The sequence below is a fragment of the Phycodurus eques genome, chromosome 1, assembly GCF_024500275.1.
Source record: "Phycodurus eques isolate BA_2022a chromosome 1, UOR_Pequ_1.1, whole genome shotgun sequence".
NCBI lineage: Eukaryota > Metazoa > Chordata > Actinopteri > Syngnathiformes > Syngnathidae > Phycodurus > Phycodurus eques.
Genome location: NC_084525.1, coordinates 15,125,761 through 15,143,098, shown reverse-complemented (window position 1 = coordinate 15,143,098; position 17,338 = coordinate 15,125,761). Strand labels below are relative to the sequence as shown.

Here is a 17,338-nt window from a genome sequence, read left to right as displayed (position 1 = left end):
TCTCACTTATGTGTTTGGAAACATTTCACAGGCTGCAAAAGCAAATACACCCACTAAGTTGCTAGGGAGGAGTGGGTGAACTATGTCGCCTCGCATCAGTACCGAGTCATGAAAAAAGTCAAAATAAAATTTCCCATTGAGATCAATTATATTTGGAATACTTGGAATCCTCTTTTATGATAAAACATTTATTAACTGTACAGGCTATAACACTTTTATCAACAGTGAAAACACTTTTTGCAAGATTCTGATCTCATTTTAAAATATTGACTGGCACACATGTAGAAAAGGAAAATGACCACTGATGTCATGTAAAATGTTAAAATGTATCACACGCATTTAACACTGCATCTTTTGACCACATGTTACGAGCATGGCAGCTCTGCAATTAATTAATTACATTTTCAATGGATGATCCTTTTTGTCAAACACTGGAAAGAGATTGACTGAAATGCACATCACGACCCAAATCAAAGCCTTTGTTAACAAATCGGGACAAAAAAGGGAGTAGCCAACCGTATTTAGATTTCTCAGCATTGCTCGGCAGAGGTCTGTACCATTTACTTTCTTCCTTTATAAGCTGCCATGAAAACATTCAGGAGCAGCAGAAAATGTTCTCCACACTGCTGAGTAAATATGATCCAGCTACAAAACCATCTTTTCCTGTAAATGACCTCCAAAAGGACTGTCTATAGAGCTGCAGAAACATGCGATTTTTGCTCTGTGAGTGACCTAGATGATGTTATAGTCATCTTAAAGTGAGTCTTCAGAGTACTCATTCCAAATAAGAAGTTTGTAGCAAAACCTGTAGCAAGCTGTGCTATTGGAATTGAGTGCTCACGATGTTGTCCTTTTCTTTAATTCCTTCGCCATAGGAGGATAGCTCGGACCTGAAGTGTCAGCTCCACTTCGCCAAAGAGGAATCAGCCCTGATGTGCAAGAAGCTCACCAAACTGGTGAAGGACAGCGAGGCCATGAAGGAGGAACTGGCCAAATACAGGTCCCTGTACGGAGATGTCGACGCCTCCATCACCGTAGAGGAGGTATTCCTAGTGGTTTATTTGACAGTTTCCTTTCCATATCACTGTATTTTAACCTGGGCCACTGTGCTGGTACTCTCGCCTGACTTTTGTGCATTCAGCTTTGGTTTGGTTCTCACTCGGTGACGGAGTGAATGTGAGTGTGAATGGTTCCCTCTCTCTCCATACAGTATGAGGGTCATCCTTGAGGGTCATCATCCGTCCATCCATCCATTTTTTTGTACCGCTTATCCACACTAGGTGAAGTGAAGCTCCATCTTGATCGCCAAAATGTCATGTCCAATAATGCGCCGGCAAACACCGTATGATTAAGGAGAACTTCATTCGTATCACTATACACACCAACGTCACGGGACTTGTCTCTTTACGACACTGCATCGTAACACAAGTAGCAGCACAGCTTACAACCAAACTATGCTACAAGCAAGTGGAAATATTTGGCCAAAAGATAAAATCTCTCCTCAAATACATAAAAAGCACAAGTAAAATAGAAACCGTGAAACAGAGAAATGCTTCATTTTTTGGAGTCTGACTACAATGGCCTATCTTGCATCTTGACATTGAACACAGGATGAGACCGGTCGGCTCGTTGAATAGGAAAACATGCCAGGGCTCCCACTATAGTAATTACTGTACAACAGCTACATTTAGCATAATGAGTTATATTTTTAATCATTTGTTTGTATTTGTTTCTATGTCAGTCTGTTGAAATATGTCTTCACATGAAACAGGTCCGTGGTGCAAAAAAGGTTTAGGGACCGCTGCACTGCGCTGAAAGAAATATGATGTCATCAATTAACTGACTTCAACTCGACTTTCATCACATAAAGTCAGCTAAAGAAATCTTTGGTCATTCAACCCCTACTCTGAAGCCAATTGCAGGATACATATAGACAAACAACCATTGATAACATGCTGAAAAATATTCCTTAAGAGCAATTTCTGTGTATGTTATTAACCATAACAACCATTTGGTTGATAAGGTATGACCAACATTACATGGAAGATATAATAAAAGTCAGTATTCCGCATGAATAGTGAAGATAAAAGTCAAAAGAATATTTTTTTTTTTTTTTTTAATTTCTCACTGTGATTTGCTGGCAACCAGTGTAAGATGTACCAAGCCTGTCACACACGGTCAGCTGGATAGGTTCCAACTCCGCAATCCTAATGAGGCACAAGTGCTATAGAAAATGGATTTATGCATGGATGTTTAAGTTTTCAAAATAGAGCATTCTTTTATATATCTATCTAGGGGTTCGATCCCCGGCCCCGCCTGTGTGGAGTTTGCATGTTCTCCCCGTGCCTGCGTGGGTTTTCTCCGGGCACTCCGGTTTCCTCCCACATCTCAAAAACATACATTAATTGGAGACTCTAAATTGCCCGTAGGTGTGACTGTGAGTGCGAATGGTTGTTTGTTTATATGTGCCCTGCGATTGGCTGGCAACCAGTTCAGGGTGTAACCCGCCTCCTGCCCGATGATAGCTGGGATAGGCTCCAGGATGGATGGATATATATATATAGAGAGAGAGAGTATATACTTGTATTACTTATATTTGTATTTAAAATATATTTTATGGGTATTGATTAAATATTCGGAATGTTCATATTTGGAAAAAATACAACATCTTTAACAAGACCTTTAAAGGTCAGTAGGTGAGCTCATTTTATTTGACTCCGGTCAGGTTGCTGACTCCCCCCACACCCGTGAGGCTGAGGTCAGAGTTCACCTGAAGCTTGTGGAAGAGGAGGCCAACCTGCTGAGTCGGCGAATTGTGGAGCTGGAGGTGGAGAACAGAGGCCTCCGAGCTGAGATGGATGACATGAAAGGGCCTCAAGGTTGCACTTTATTCTACTTTGTAATTTTATATTTAGAATATTAAATTAGATATTCCAAAATGAAGGCAGCAATTATTCTTGCAAATGACACATAATCCTTAAATCTGTTGTTTAGTGGTCTAAAAATATTCTACAGAAACAATAAACAATCTTGCAACATTGTCTTTGTAAAATATTTCTTCACTTACTGTGGCATATATTTTGTATGAGGGGAAAATGGAGCCTGCTATTTGGGGTGAGGCATTTATTTATTGAAGAGGTAACTGGCGAAAGAGAGAGAGATACAGTCAGAGAGAGATTTAAATAACCTGTATGTACCTACCGTATATAGCTACACCTAGTTTTAATACTGACAAATAGAATGTACAAGAGTATAGTACATGAGTAATAAATACTATATGCAGATGTGAATTTCAAACTTTAAATGAATAAATACAGTATGTACTGTACTGCATATCCAAAGTGAATTTGAAAAGCAACAAGAATAGTTAACAGAAGACGTGTCTCTCTTTATATTCGCAGTTGAGAGTGAACACCAGAAATATTATCAATATTGGATTGACAACTATACACGGATAATATCAAAATTAAATATGATACTATACTATGTTTACTATAGATATGCTTACATATGTATGTGAATGTGCACAAAAGCTGCAAGAATAGGCCGCAGACTCAGTCAGTATTGCACACTATTATTAACAGGATCCATTTTGGTCGTCTACATTTATGTCTAAGCCAAAAAATTTTTGAATGACATCTGATCAAGTTCATTCTTCTAAATTGGACTGTTGTGGCTCCTCCACTCTTGTGTAACATCAGTCCTACTCTTCTTTAGATGGTCCTCAAGAACTCAGTGGTGTTGGCAGTGGTACAGGACCAGTCGTCGGGGTCGGTACTTCATCTGAAAACATCATGGAGCTTCAGAGACACCTCCAGTTTGTGGAGGAGGAGGCGGAACTCCTGAGGAGGTCCCTGATTGAGATGGAAGAACAGAACAAGCTCCTGATGAATGAAATCAACCGCTATAAATCTGAGCTGCCGCCACCAACGGTGCCCCTCACTACCGGTTCTGCAACGGCGCTGTCGGACAGGGTGCTTCATGACGGATCACTTCACTCCATGCAGGAGGGAGCTGTGCTCATCAGCCCGGATGTTTCCCCCCAGGAGGAAGAACTTCGAGTAGCACAGCTTCAGATCGGAGAGCTAAGCGGGAAGGTGAAAAAGCTGCAGTACGAAAACCGAGTGCTCCTGTCCAACTTGCAACGGTGTGACTTGGCTTCCTACCAGCCTCCGTCTTCCTCCTCATCTTTACGAGTGGCTCTGGAGACTGATGAGGAGGCTGGAGATTCCGCTGAGTGTCTCCCTACCAGGTAGTGTCAAATTGACATATACATTAGTCTTTGACTTTTTATTCAATTAGGTGTCGTTGCTAATCATTTATTGTTGCCCTTCATTGGGCAGGTAACCACATTACACATCACTCGTTCATTTTACTTACTCATCACCTGTGGAAAAAAAGCCAAAGAAAAATGCAACACATTGAGGTTACGGTTCCACTGTAAAATAAAAGTTATTAACAGTTTTAAGGGTAATCTTTCTTTCTTTTTCCATAAGTCCACCACACCGCAAAGAGCCATTAGGGGTGGAGAACATCTCCATGGAGAGCACTGAACAAAACAAAAAGCTGGAAAAAAACCCCTGGGCCAAAAGCCTCACCATTCAGCCTCCTTGGGCTCAAGGACCATGATGCTTTGCTTGCCATGCGGGACCAGGCTCGCCTGATTTCCACAGCGATACAGCTCCTCACCGCTCCAGAGTCCAACTGCTTGCCATCCTCGCCATCCATCTATCACAACGTCTGTAGCAACGAGGCGGCAGAGCTGTGTGACTTGGAGAAAGCCCAGCCTCACTGCCAGGTCAGTCTTTCCATCATGCTGGGATCTCGTTTGATGTACGTCCCGCGTCTGAGACGCACAAAAATTAGCAGGGACGCAGGACGCATATTTATTCTGCGTCTGTAGATGCATGATTTAAGATTCGCCCTACGTATGTATGTGTGTTTGTGTTGGTGAAGAACTTCCACACACAGTGAATCAAAAGTATGAATTATGTCTGGCTGCTAGCCAATCAGAGGCAGAGTAGGGCAAGTTTTCGTTCCATACAGTGGACACTGGAGTTCTTTTATAGACTCGATACATTTTCATTGTTTTGGTAACCACTGCCACGCCACTTACGACGCAGCAAGCCGCTGGCAGAAAGGTGTTTGCTTAATAGATGCATACAACTGGGACACTTTATGAAAAGTCAGCTGTTTAGCGAGCTAAGGGCTGGAGCTAAAAAGCTCACTCAACCACAGTGATATTGTTAAAACGTTAGCGCTCGGAGTTGTGTGTTTCCCACATAACACACCCACACACACATACATATGGAAAAGTTTCCTTTTTATAAACCATAAGCACAGCGGCATATGTTATCAATATTCAGGCAATAGTTGACTTCAGCGAACTCATTTTCAACATTATTGGATTGACAGGTAAAGGTCTCACATCACAGTCTAGCAGCTCAAGGGCGGGCCTTATTTTACATTTTATTTATCCTTTATTTAACCAGGTAAAACCTTATAGAGAGATATGCTTTTTCAAAAGCCAAGAGGCAGCAGAAATTATAAAGGTCGCAGAAATTATAAAGTAAATAATACTACATTCATACAGTAAATAAAGATAAAGACTATAAAAAACAGTGATATTAAAATGTATGGCATCTGATTTAAAAAGAGTGCCAAAGCCCAAATGCTTTCGAGTACATAACATGGCTGTTTTTTTTTTTTTATTCATTCATATTTGGCAGGCTTTAAGAATTTTTTGGGCCTCTTTAGTGGTTTAATGACTCTGTACCTATGTGCCAAATGTTTAATATTTATTTTAGTGCAATTTTTGCAGACATAGCGTGAGTCTGATTTATTTATATTTGTTATTTATCTAAGATATTTTATTTAATGTTTTACATTACAATGCCAATGTTCAATGTTGTTTAGAAGAGAAATTGTTCTAAAAAAGGATATACCTGAATTATTATGCTCTATAATGTCATTATATTAGTGGCATTAAAAAAATTAAAAAAAAACATCAACGATACCATCATTTATTCTGATTGAATTTTTATTTTACCATGGCAGGCTGAAACATAATATATTGAGAGAGAGCAAGAGCAATGGATAACACAAAAATATTGTACAAATTGTACAATTAAAAATCCGCGATAAGGCGGGACCACAAAGCAACAACAGTCATGATAAGTTTCACGGACTCATTGTTCCAGGCATGGGACTTATTGTTTCAAGACACTTCCTGGGACTCACATAGTCTGAAGCGTAAAATGATCTACGATCATGGTTTGCTTTGAAGTCGTCCCACAGGACATGATTAAACCATCCACAACATCATCCAAGCAGTAAAATTCAGAACACTAAAACCCTTGGTTACATTTTTACATTCACAAAAGTTTTACAGGGTACCAAAATCACTTATCCTTTTCATATCACTTTTGGCACACTACCTTTGGGATGGAGCTAGACACTTTGCACAATTGTGCGACCAACGGAAAGAAATTAGAAGAACTCCCAAAAAAAAACATGAAAGCTTGCCTTCGTCTTCAATAAAAAACACAATATGCTAGATGTCCATCATCTTTGTCTTTTGTATACTAATTTCTTGCTGTGCAATACTGTGATGATGTCACCATAAACCGCCTCCATCGAATTTACCATGCCCACAGTGAAACATAAGGCCATTAAAAACCGAATCTGTACCACTGGGTGGAAATGTTGCTTTTGAATAGCAATAGCTGCCAATACATTTTAAAAAGTTGAACTTTTTTCACACAGAAGCTGCACATATAAAATTATTATATTTATACATTATTACACATTGCGAAAACACAAACTGCTAATATTCCTGTAGTAAACAAACACAAGTGGAAACAGCACAAAGTAACAGAAGCGAAAATGCTGCTAGTTTGCAACGCTGCTTCCTCCAATGTCATATCATTGATTCATTTCGTCAAAGCTCATGTGCAGTGGCTTGATTGCCTTTGTAATGTCGATCGCCTTCCACTTGAAGGCTGCATCCTGGGCATTAAGTTGTGTTTTGTTTAAGCAGGACAGGTTAAAGCTGATTAATAAGTTGTGGTTTATAGACCAAACTTTACAGTATATTCTGATACAATTTCAACAATATAGTAGAAAAATCTTCCTTTGTTTAGCCTCAAGGCAATGTTGAAAGTGAGCATACCCATGTGGAAATGCTAGGTTTCTTTGCAATATCAGATCTCCCAGAATAATTAGTGAAATGTTATATGATGTGATAAAAGAATGGTTGACAAAGTCTAATAACACCAGAAAAACTTTCGCCGTTTGGAAAAAAGAGTTACTAGAGGACTCACAATACTGGCAAAATAACTGCACCACACTTTTAAGACTGATGCCTTTCGCACACCCTTCAATATAGGAGTTTAGGGTGAGCAGTGGCTCATTTTCACAAAATAGGACTTCGCCCTCAAAACAGATGGATTTCCGAAATAAATGATCATGATCTCTTTTTAACAAGGGTGTGACTTTGTTTTTTATACAAATGTTTTTTCTGCAATTCATCGAGCACGGTGGATGCAAGGTTAGCACGTTAGCATGGTTCTGAGGGTTAGGGTTCAAATCCTGGCTCCGGACTTCCTGAAGTTTGCATGTTCCCCATGTGGTTGTGTGGATTTTCTCCAGGTATTCTGGGTTCCTCTCATATTCCAAAAACATTGTTAGGTTAATTAAAGACTCTGCAGTAAATTGTCTATAGGTGTGACTGTATGTGTGAATGGTTCTTTGTCTATATGTGCTCTACTCTTTGTACCCGTCCGTTCTCTCGCCCAAAGCTCTGCCACGACATTAGTACGAATAAGCGGGATAGAAAATTGATGGATGAATGGGTGATTTTTTTTTTTCCCGCCACCCATATGACCGGCCTGAACCGACATATCTAACTTTACCTGTGTAACGAATTGTGTCATTTCCGATTTGTGTTCCCAATAGATCTCCGAGCTTTCCGACTTGGCAGACAGGCCTCTGGTTGGCGCTCTGACCAGCAGGCTGCAGGCCCTGCACAGTCAGCTGCAGGTCTTCGTGGAGCGTGTCGACACCTTGGGAAAATCCTCACTCGGTGCGGGTGAGGGTCAGTCTTCCTTGACCTCACCGGTCAATCTATTATCCTGCTCTGAAGACAAGCATGATGCACTCAAGAATGCAGAAGAGATGGTAACACATGATGTCCACGACTCCTCCTCATTCCCTTTCATTATTTTAATTTTATTTTTTTAAGCTTTTTTGTTTTCGTTCTTTTCTTTTCCCTGCATTTGTGCATTTCTGGGCTGATTTAACCATTCCAAATCCCATCTTTCTTGCAATGGATTTACAATTCACACTCAAATCTGACTTCGTATAAAAATTACTGGTATCCATTTTTTCTTTTTTTGTTCTAAAAAAAAAAGTTTTTAAAAATCAGATGTGTCAGAAAAAGTCTGACACATCTGATTTTGCCCGTCGGTGAGAATGTGTGTGCGTATGGTTGTTTGTCCATATGTGCCCTGCGATTGGCTGGCAACCAGTTCAGGGTGTACCCTTCCTCTTGCCCGGAGATAGCTGGGATAGGCTCCAGCACGCCAGCGACCCTAGTGAGGATAAGCGGAGCGGATGATGAATGAATGAATGAGTTGGGATTTTGGAATTTTAGAATAAATATAGTAATATATTAATGTGTTGTCTCTCGATATTGTACATGCTGTTCAAGATCCACTTAAAAAATCCACATACTGGTATGTACAGTATATGGCTCTTTCCTGTTATGGAAATATTAACTGCAACTTTAAAATATATATATTTTTTTAGGTTTTTTTCATGTCTGATTAACAGATTGTTGCTCCATGATTGCCACATATGCTAATTAGTATCATTGTAAATGTATCAAGTGATGGGTTAAGGAGACTATAATATCTAAACTGGGTATCACCAGAACCACGAAAAACACCATCACATGGTCAATATGCTACTTTTATTATTTGACAACAGAATAATACAGAAGTATCTTATTTTTTTTTACTTTTTGGAAATTCAGTATCAGAAAAAAACATACTATTTGCCTGAAATGCCCTTTAGATAAACGCATTTGAATTTCACCTTTTTCCTTGTAATCAATTGTGATACAATTCAGCAGTTAAGTGAAATAATTGTGAGACTCCATTAGAGGCTACGTCTGAGCCAAACACCCTTCCCCTCCTTTTTTCTTCCTTTTCTCCCTCTTCTTCTTGTCCTTCGCTCTACATTGGCACCATAACACTTCGTCTTTCACCCCTCGTTGCCCTCTTTTTAAAACGCTCCATCTGTGCCACTTTTCACGCTCCCTCATCTTCCATCACACCTTGCATCCATTTTCCCCCTCTTGTTGCATCTTTGCACTCCTCCTTCCAACGCTTCCTATTGTGTCCCTCACGTTGACCTTTTACTCGTACTCCTTCTCTTGCTCTCCTTTCTCTCCTGCTTTCCCCTCCTTCTGTCCTCCTGTGTGCGCTTCTGTCTTTATCCTCCCCTCAGCCTATCATCATTTTCTCTGTCTTGCTTTTCTTTTTTCTCTCCACTCTCTCCTTCTCCTCTCTGACCAAGCTCTTTTTCCTCTACATCCTTTTTTTTGTCATGTGAAAGCCAATTGTTATTTTTGTGTGTCTGTGTGTGTATGTCGGGTATGGAAGCCTATTTTTCTTGGGTTGCATTGTTTTCTTTTTTTATTGTTGTGTTTTGGCTTGCTTTTCCACCACCCCTCGCCTTCTCTCCTCTATGATTTCTTCTTGTGTATGTTTGTTTTTCATTTCTTTCTCCATTGACTCGCCCACGCATGAATGCAGCAGGCTGATTGTAGGGACCAGTCGCTGCCAGGGTTCAAAGGTGAAACAGAGGAGAACGGCTATGCGGATGACAATGAGAGAAGAAAAAAGCACACTGAGCTAGTGGAGGAGAAAGAGGAGGAGACACAAGACTCACTGGTAAGTAACACAACAACACAATAATTTACTACAGGACACTTGTTATCTTGGGTCTTTAGCATCTTTCACACTGCCTTTCTGCAAAATTGTCGTATCACAGACGTAACAGTAGAGCCTGTCACACTCAGTGAAATAGTGCTATTTGGGGAATTCCCCAAAAAATACTTTTAGAATTGATGACTGAGATCATCTTATAGTTTTTCAATCGCATTATGACTAATACAATATTCAATGCCCTTGTCCATAGTTTGAACCTATTTGTTAAACTTTATGATGTAGTAATTTTATGAATTAGCAGCACAGTAGTGGTGGTAAGGTTCAGGATTTTGTATGACAGTTGAATGACAGTTTCTCACCCTATTTCTAAGGGAGAGTTTGGACACCATGCAGAGAAAAACTAATTTGGGTACAGCTCTGCTTTCACATAGAACAGCAAGCCAGGAAAAAGACAGCTTTGGTGGGCAGTGCCTTATGACAGTGTTTTGAGTACAATGCACACAGTACACTACTGGAAGAAGCAAGGGGCAGTGGTGATCCAACATATGGCGCTGTATATGCCTCTTTCGTGTATGGTAAAGATGTGAGGTGCAGTTGATTTTCTTTATTGTGTGAGGAGCCAAAGATGTGAGTGAGCCTGTGAACGTACCCTGGGCTTTGACTTTGTTTATTTGGGGTCTTTTAGGTTATTTCTATTATGCAAAATTGAAGTTATCATTCATAACATACGTGAGGATCCTTTCACTTTTCAAGGGTGTGTGTTATGCATACCTCACACTCTCCTGTTGCTTCTTCTGCTATTTTGTTTATTCCTCTTTCATTGCTTACTTGACACCCTGTTTGCTTCCACACATCCGTCCACTTTCATCACGCATCTTTTATTTTCTTACTCACTGCATCTAAACTCGCTTCTTCATTGAACCCGTCCAGTCCAGCAATTCCCGCGCCAAGCCATGCGAGGTAGATGGTGCCACTCGAGTGGAGCTGGAGAAGGAGACAGAGACTCAGAGAGAAATGACACTGATATTCTCACAGGTCGGTCATGTATCACAAAGTCACAAACTGGGAAAGAATTTTCTGAAAAACTAAAATGACACTCAGACCTCTCTCAAGGCCAAATGATCCTAATATGCATCAGCATTAAATTACGCATCTTCATTGAATTTTGTCATAATTACATGCGTTATTAACTATGAAAGTCATTTTGTGGGTTCTTGGGAGGAGATGACAGCAATGTATCAGATCGTTACGATCCAATTGTTTACATTACAGTTTATCTGTCGGTAACATAATATAGATGTTCAGCTAGTAAAAACATGTTATAATATTTTAATAAGGTCAACTAATTACAGATTCAGATCATTCAGCTCATCATGAAAAGCATGAGAAAGTCCAGATAGCTTTCAAACTTGTCTGTCATTCTCTCAGCTCCACGAGGAACAGCAGAAGGCTCTGCTCCGCCGGGACTTCCAGCTGCAGAGTTTGGGCCTCCAGGCTCGGCTCCAACACAAGATATGGGGCCAAGAGAGGACGCTGCTGGTACAGGAGTCCCAGCACCTCAAACAAGCACTGTTGCTGCTCAGTCTCAAGCTACGCTGCTTCCTCAAACAGTGGAGGCTGGGCTGCAAGAAGGACACTGACTTGAAAGACATTCTGGAGGTGTGAACTTCTCCTGTCATTGCATGACAGCATCATCGCTCGATGGCTATTACTGTAGATTAAAGCCCCGAAATCATATCTCTGAACCACTTTCATCAAGTATGATTTTGTAACAGAGGGTATAAGCTAAAAATTCGTAAGAATTACACTGTCATGCTAAAGGTGAAACAGTAAAGGAAATCATTACTTAACTGTCTGACAAGTTAGTTTCTGGTGTCTATTTAGTTTCAGCCTTCTGGTAACATGCTGTAAAATAAATCTGACATATTAATAGACCTTGGATAACTCTCCTCAATATTTAAAAGTTTAAATTTAATGCTGCATTTCAACATGAAATTATATGTAAAATCTTGCATTTGATATTGTAATGTAAAATGAACTTAAATTAAAGTCATAATTTCAAGTGGCCACAACAGGATATCACCCAATAAGTTTCTTTCAAATATGCTGTAGCGTTGGAAAATTCCTACCGTCTTGTATCATGGTCATTATCCTAACTTAACCTCCATATCCTGTTTTATGTCATGATATGATGAGGGGGTCCTAAAATGAAGGCTGTACATTTTTCATCATTGGAGGCTAAGGTAAATGATCCTGGTCTGTGTTTGGTTATCTAGATGAACAACCTGAAGGACCTCTACCTTTTATTGGAGGAGGATAACCTGACAAGTCCCGTGCACCTAACAGAGAAAAAGGCTGATGGAGATGAGCAAGAACTTGGCCCAGCAATCAAGGTTGGTGGCACGTATACACAAATGCATGCTCGCTTAGTTCGAAAACACACTCTCATTCATTTTTCGCTCTTTAGTTGAGTGCTGTGAGCAGCACCCTGGCGGACCTAAAGGTAGCGCTGCAGGACCTGAGTGGTGAGATGCGGCAGGAACAGCAAGGCTCCCAGGAACTCACACAGCAGTTTGCGAAGGCCAAGGCATCGTGGGAAGTGGAGAGGACCGAACTTAAAGGTCTCATCACTCAGGTGAGCAAGAGGAAGTGCTGCAGTTAATAATGTACTGTAGAATAATGACAGAAACTGTCGTATTAATAATAATTAAACCTGCAAGCAGTAGTGAATAGTTCCTTGCACCCCATTTTTAATGACAAATCCTCAAAGATAATCATCCTGCAAGCATGCGCCACCAGTGTTGTACCTGAACAAGTTATATGAAAGAAAGTTCATGAACTAGTTCCTATTTTGTGAGGAACGTGAACCGAACTTAGTTGATTTCTGCCTGATGAACGTAATTGAGAATGCGCTCATTCTGGCATCAAAGAACGGTTTTCGAACGAAAGTTCATTTTCATTCAAGAGTGCCAGATTTTTTTAAGGACTTCCAGGAAAATCCCATCTGAACACACTATATACGAGCCTTCATATGGATAAATGCTGTGTTTGGCAACCGATTCAGTGCAGCCACTATGAACTAGTTTAATTTTTGGAATGGTGAATTTAGTTAAAATAATTTAAATTATGAACTGAACTAGTTCATTTTTGTAACAATTAACTCCCCACACATTAGATGGCTTAGGTAAAAAAGCTTTGCAACTTAGCGTCGCTCATTTTTCTCGGGCAGTGTTTCGCTGTCTTTATTGAGCCAAGACACATATTTTACATTTGAAAAGTCTCACAGCACACACCAAACAAATATGTAACAAAAGGTTCATATTATGAAATGTCGATCTTGTCTCAATTTACTCACAAATTTACTCAGTGTGAAATCTGGGCCTGTTTACTTGAACACAAATCTGATATACAAACAAGGATTGGAAAAAAGACAGAAATCCACACATTCTGACCAGGATTCACTCGCTAACACTACGTAATATTGAGGCCCCCAAAAAGTAAATTCATATTTTGTATGAATAATATAAACAACGATTCCAAGAGGGCCTTCACACCGCGTAGTGTTTGGTCCCTAATAATCTCTGTTTACATGACAACATACATACAGATTACAAAAAAATTAGCCCTGTTTAAACCGACCAGTGAAAGCCACTAAAACAGTAGAACAAATACTGTACTTTGCAGCATAAAGTCGAAGCTCCTCAGTCAAAAGCCTCAAAACAATAAAATTTGGAGTTCAATAAAAATTTGCTTGAAATAAAGTAGCTCTCAAAAGTCAAACAAAACTTTGACCACTATTACATGACTTCTGCATATGTCATGAGACTTCAGCTCAGTGAACATCTAATGCAGTAACTCCACAATTAAATCTAACCATAGAACCTGAAAGGTACTTTGCTGTGAATGTCTGGTTGCTCAATCTAGTGTGAGCAATAGAATTAGGCATTTCAATAATATAGATGATTATGTAAATAAATTAATTGTCTTATCATGAGAGTTGCTGATGGTGTAGTGGTACATTCGCCTGACTTTGGTGCAGGCAGTGTGTGTTCGGTTCCCACTCAGTGACGGTGTGAATGTGAGTGTGAATGGTTGTCCGTGTCTATATTTGCCCTGCGACTGACTGGCGACCAGTTGAGGGCGTAGTCCGCCTTTTGCCCGAAGTCAGCTGGGATAGGCTCCAGCGCCCCGTGACTCTAACCAGGATGAGCGGTGTGGAAAATTTATGGATTAATGGATGGGTCTTATCATGAAACTAAATGACAGACCCACACTTACGCAGTGATAAAGTCCTAAGTACTGTATTTGTATGAAAAACACACTTGGAAACACACTCCTTCCTTGTGCAATTCATTTGTTTATTGGTTTGACACCTTTCCGCTGAGCCAGGATTTCATCCTGACACATTAGAACACCTGCAGTCACCATGGTTACACATCCATCGGGTGAGCAGATGGAAGCGCTGAACATGTTGCCTGCTTCATGCCTGGAAGGAAAACAAAAATTACAGTCAATGATCATATTGTCACTATTTACAAAACTGAAGCTTGCATCTCAATAATCAGCAAGCATTCATATTTAAATGGGAGCTAGATAATAATGATAATGTTAATTATCATGATAACTTTTTTTAACACACTTTACGTCACAGACAGAGCTCAAAAGTGTGTACACAGGGTGTCCGTGGATCGTGAAAAAGTTAGATATTAGATTTTCCAAAATTATTCGAATAAAATTTAACTTACAAACGCCACATTGTTGTCCAATTGTGTCAAACTAGCTGACGAAGAAAATAACTCTTCAAAGCTTTACAAAAAAAGCAGAAAAAAACAAAAGGCACTAAAATATATCTGAACCAAAATCTTGCTGGCTTGTGTTACAAAGCTCTGGTTGTTTTTGCTGTTGTTGTGTACCTTGCGTGTGAGCTTTAGTTGAATAAATAACACAGATTGAATTTGAGCTAAATGGCGGGTAGCGAGTCGTCTCTCATAAACCAGTAAAATTAGTCATTTATTTCAATTGCCTCTCTTGTTTATGGGTCGGCAGTGTTTGGATGCGGTCCTTCATTAGGCCACTTTCAACATTAACAATTAACACTCTGTCCCCACAGGAGACAAAATCTGGTCTAATCATACGTGTCATAGTCCACGACTGGCTAATGGACTACCCATGAGCACCATATACCGACCAACCAAAGCCATAAAGCAACTGCGTGTTTGTGTGTCTGTGTGTGTGTGTGTGTGTGTGTGTGTGTGTGTGTATGTGTGTGTGTGTGAGAGAGAGAGACACTGTATGTACCAAAATGATGGTCCTCCCCCAGGGGCTGTGTGAACTTACAAAGAGGACCTGACAGGGAGAAAAGGGAAAGCTAAGGTGCTCATACAAAATTCAAGCAATCCCACCTACGAGCTCTGTGACATTGTGTCCAATTAATGCAAAGTGAAGTAGTTGGCGAGAAAGCTGTTGGATGAGAAGACGTGGGTGAGGGGATGGGGGGTGCAATGATCTATAGAGAGAGACAAAAGAAACCGCCAGTATAACACTTTATACATTAAGACAGTGTAGTAGCTACATAACATACCGTCCTCTGGGTGGACTGTGTCAATTAAATATAGGTCGAACATGATGTGCAAATCAAGGTATTCTGTTTTTATTTATGTTTAACACAACGTCCCAACTTCATTGGAATTGGGGTTGTAGGTGGTTTTCCCGGGGGAAGAAGGTTAGGAGCCCTTACTATAAGAACTGGCCCCTCTGAGTCAAATAAATGATCAAATAAAAGTGAAGCCTTTGTTGTTTTGTTTTTTTTGTTTTTTTTTAATTGGCCTGTTTTGGGCGGCACGGTGAAAAACTGGTTAGAGCGTCTGCCTCACAGTTCTGAGGACCGGGGTTGAACCCCGGCCCCGCCTGTGTGGAGTTTGCATGTTCTCCCCGTGCCTGCGTGGGTTTTCTCCGGGCACTCCGTTTTCCTCCCGCATCCCAAAAACATGCGTGGTAGGTTCATTGAAGACTCTAAATTGCCCGTAGGTGTGAATGTGAGTGCAAATGGTTGTTTGTTTATATGTGCCCTGCGATTGGCTGGAAGCCAGTTCAGGGTGTACCCCGCCTCCTTCCCAAAGATAGCTGAGATAGGCTCCAGCATTCCCACGACCCTTGTGAGGGTAAGCAGCTCAGAAAATAGATGGATGGATGGATGGCCTGTTTTGTCTGCGACTGCTTGTTGCGGACAAACTTCTTGTTCACAGTAAAATATTTTGCAAGTATCATATCTCGAGTCACTGCCAATCGCAACTATCATATGCCATGGTCATGCTGTACCTCCTCAAAAAATGATGCGACCAAATAATCCGCTGGTGCGACCAACTTTTTCAGTTTCAGGACTGGTTGGTCGCACAGTTGGTCGCACCAGTGCTATGCATAATATAACAATACTGCCAGGCAAATATTCTTTATCCTCTGCAAAATAAAACTAATATTAATGCTGAGGAGTTGTGACATCTCCTCCATCCCCATATATACCTGTATACAGTGCCTCCTCATTAAGGTTCCAGACCACTCCTGCAATAAGTAAAATCTACAATGTGGTGGCCATGTTTTTGTTTTTTTGTTTTTTAACATATTAAAGTGTCCCCAGTCCCATACTTATTAATCTTTCACACACTCTTATTAGCCTCTACTATTTTCATATAAAAATATTCTACTCTTAAACAATTTACTGTGTATATTCTTTACCATACATAATATTAACAACATAAAATTCTATAAGTACTTACCATTAAAGTTGAAGATGATGCCGATTTCGAATGTACTACACAGCCAGAAAAAGGATTACAGCTGTCACCCTAATATTCTTTTCTTCCTTCTTTATGTACCGGACCAAAGTAAAATAATGCGGCAAAAAAATATTTTATTCTTTACATTCTAGTTCATTATTTCGCTACTGTGTGTTTTTATAAAATAACTCTTATAGAGTGGCACGGTGGACGACTGGTTAGAGCGTCTGCTTCACAGCTCTGGGGACCAGGGTTCAATCCCCGGCCCCGCCTGTGTGGAATTTGCATGTTTTTCCCGTGCCTGCGTCGGTTTTCTCCGGGCACTCTGGTTTCCTCCCACATCTCAAAAACATACATGCTAGGTTAATTGAAAACTCTAAATTGCCCGTAGGTGTGAATGTGTGTGCGTATGGTTGTTTGTCCATATGTGCCCTGCGATTGGCTGGCGACCAGTTCAGGGTGTACCCCGCCTCCTGCCCGATGATAGCTGGGATAGGCTCCAGCACACCCGCGACCCTCGTGAGGAGAAGCGGCTCAGAAAATGGATGGATGGATGGATATTATAGAGTGATATTTTTCTTATCAAAAAAACTAATTTTGGGGGAGGCTGGA

At 40.4% G+C, this 17,338-nt stretch overlaps 1 protein-coding gene across 1 annotated transcript in view; it reads left to right on the top strand.

Annotated features, from left to right (window-relative positions):
* The window catches only part of LOC133404262 (protein SOGA1-like), a 96,952-nt gene that overhangs the window by 68,169 nt on the left and 11,445 nt on the right, over positions 1-17,338 (top strand). Inside the window, 11 exon segments of the mRNA XM_061679996.1 lie at positions 876-1,043; positions 2,726-2,879; positions 3,718-4,252; positions 4,497-4,590; positions 4,592-4,798; positions 7,957-8,178; positions 9,819-9,956; positions 10,884-10,988; positions 11,382-11,612; positions 12,230-12,346; positions 12,421-12,588. Coding sequence (XP_061535980.1) covers positions 876-1,043; positions 2,726-2,879; positions 3,718-4,252; positions 4,497-4,590; positions 4,592-4,798; positions 7,957-8,178; positions 9,819-9,956; positions 10,884-10,988; positions 11,382-11,612; positions 12,230-12,346; positions 12,421-12,588 — 2,139 coding nt within the window.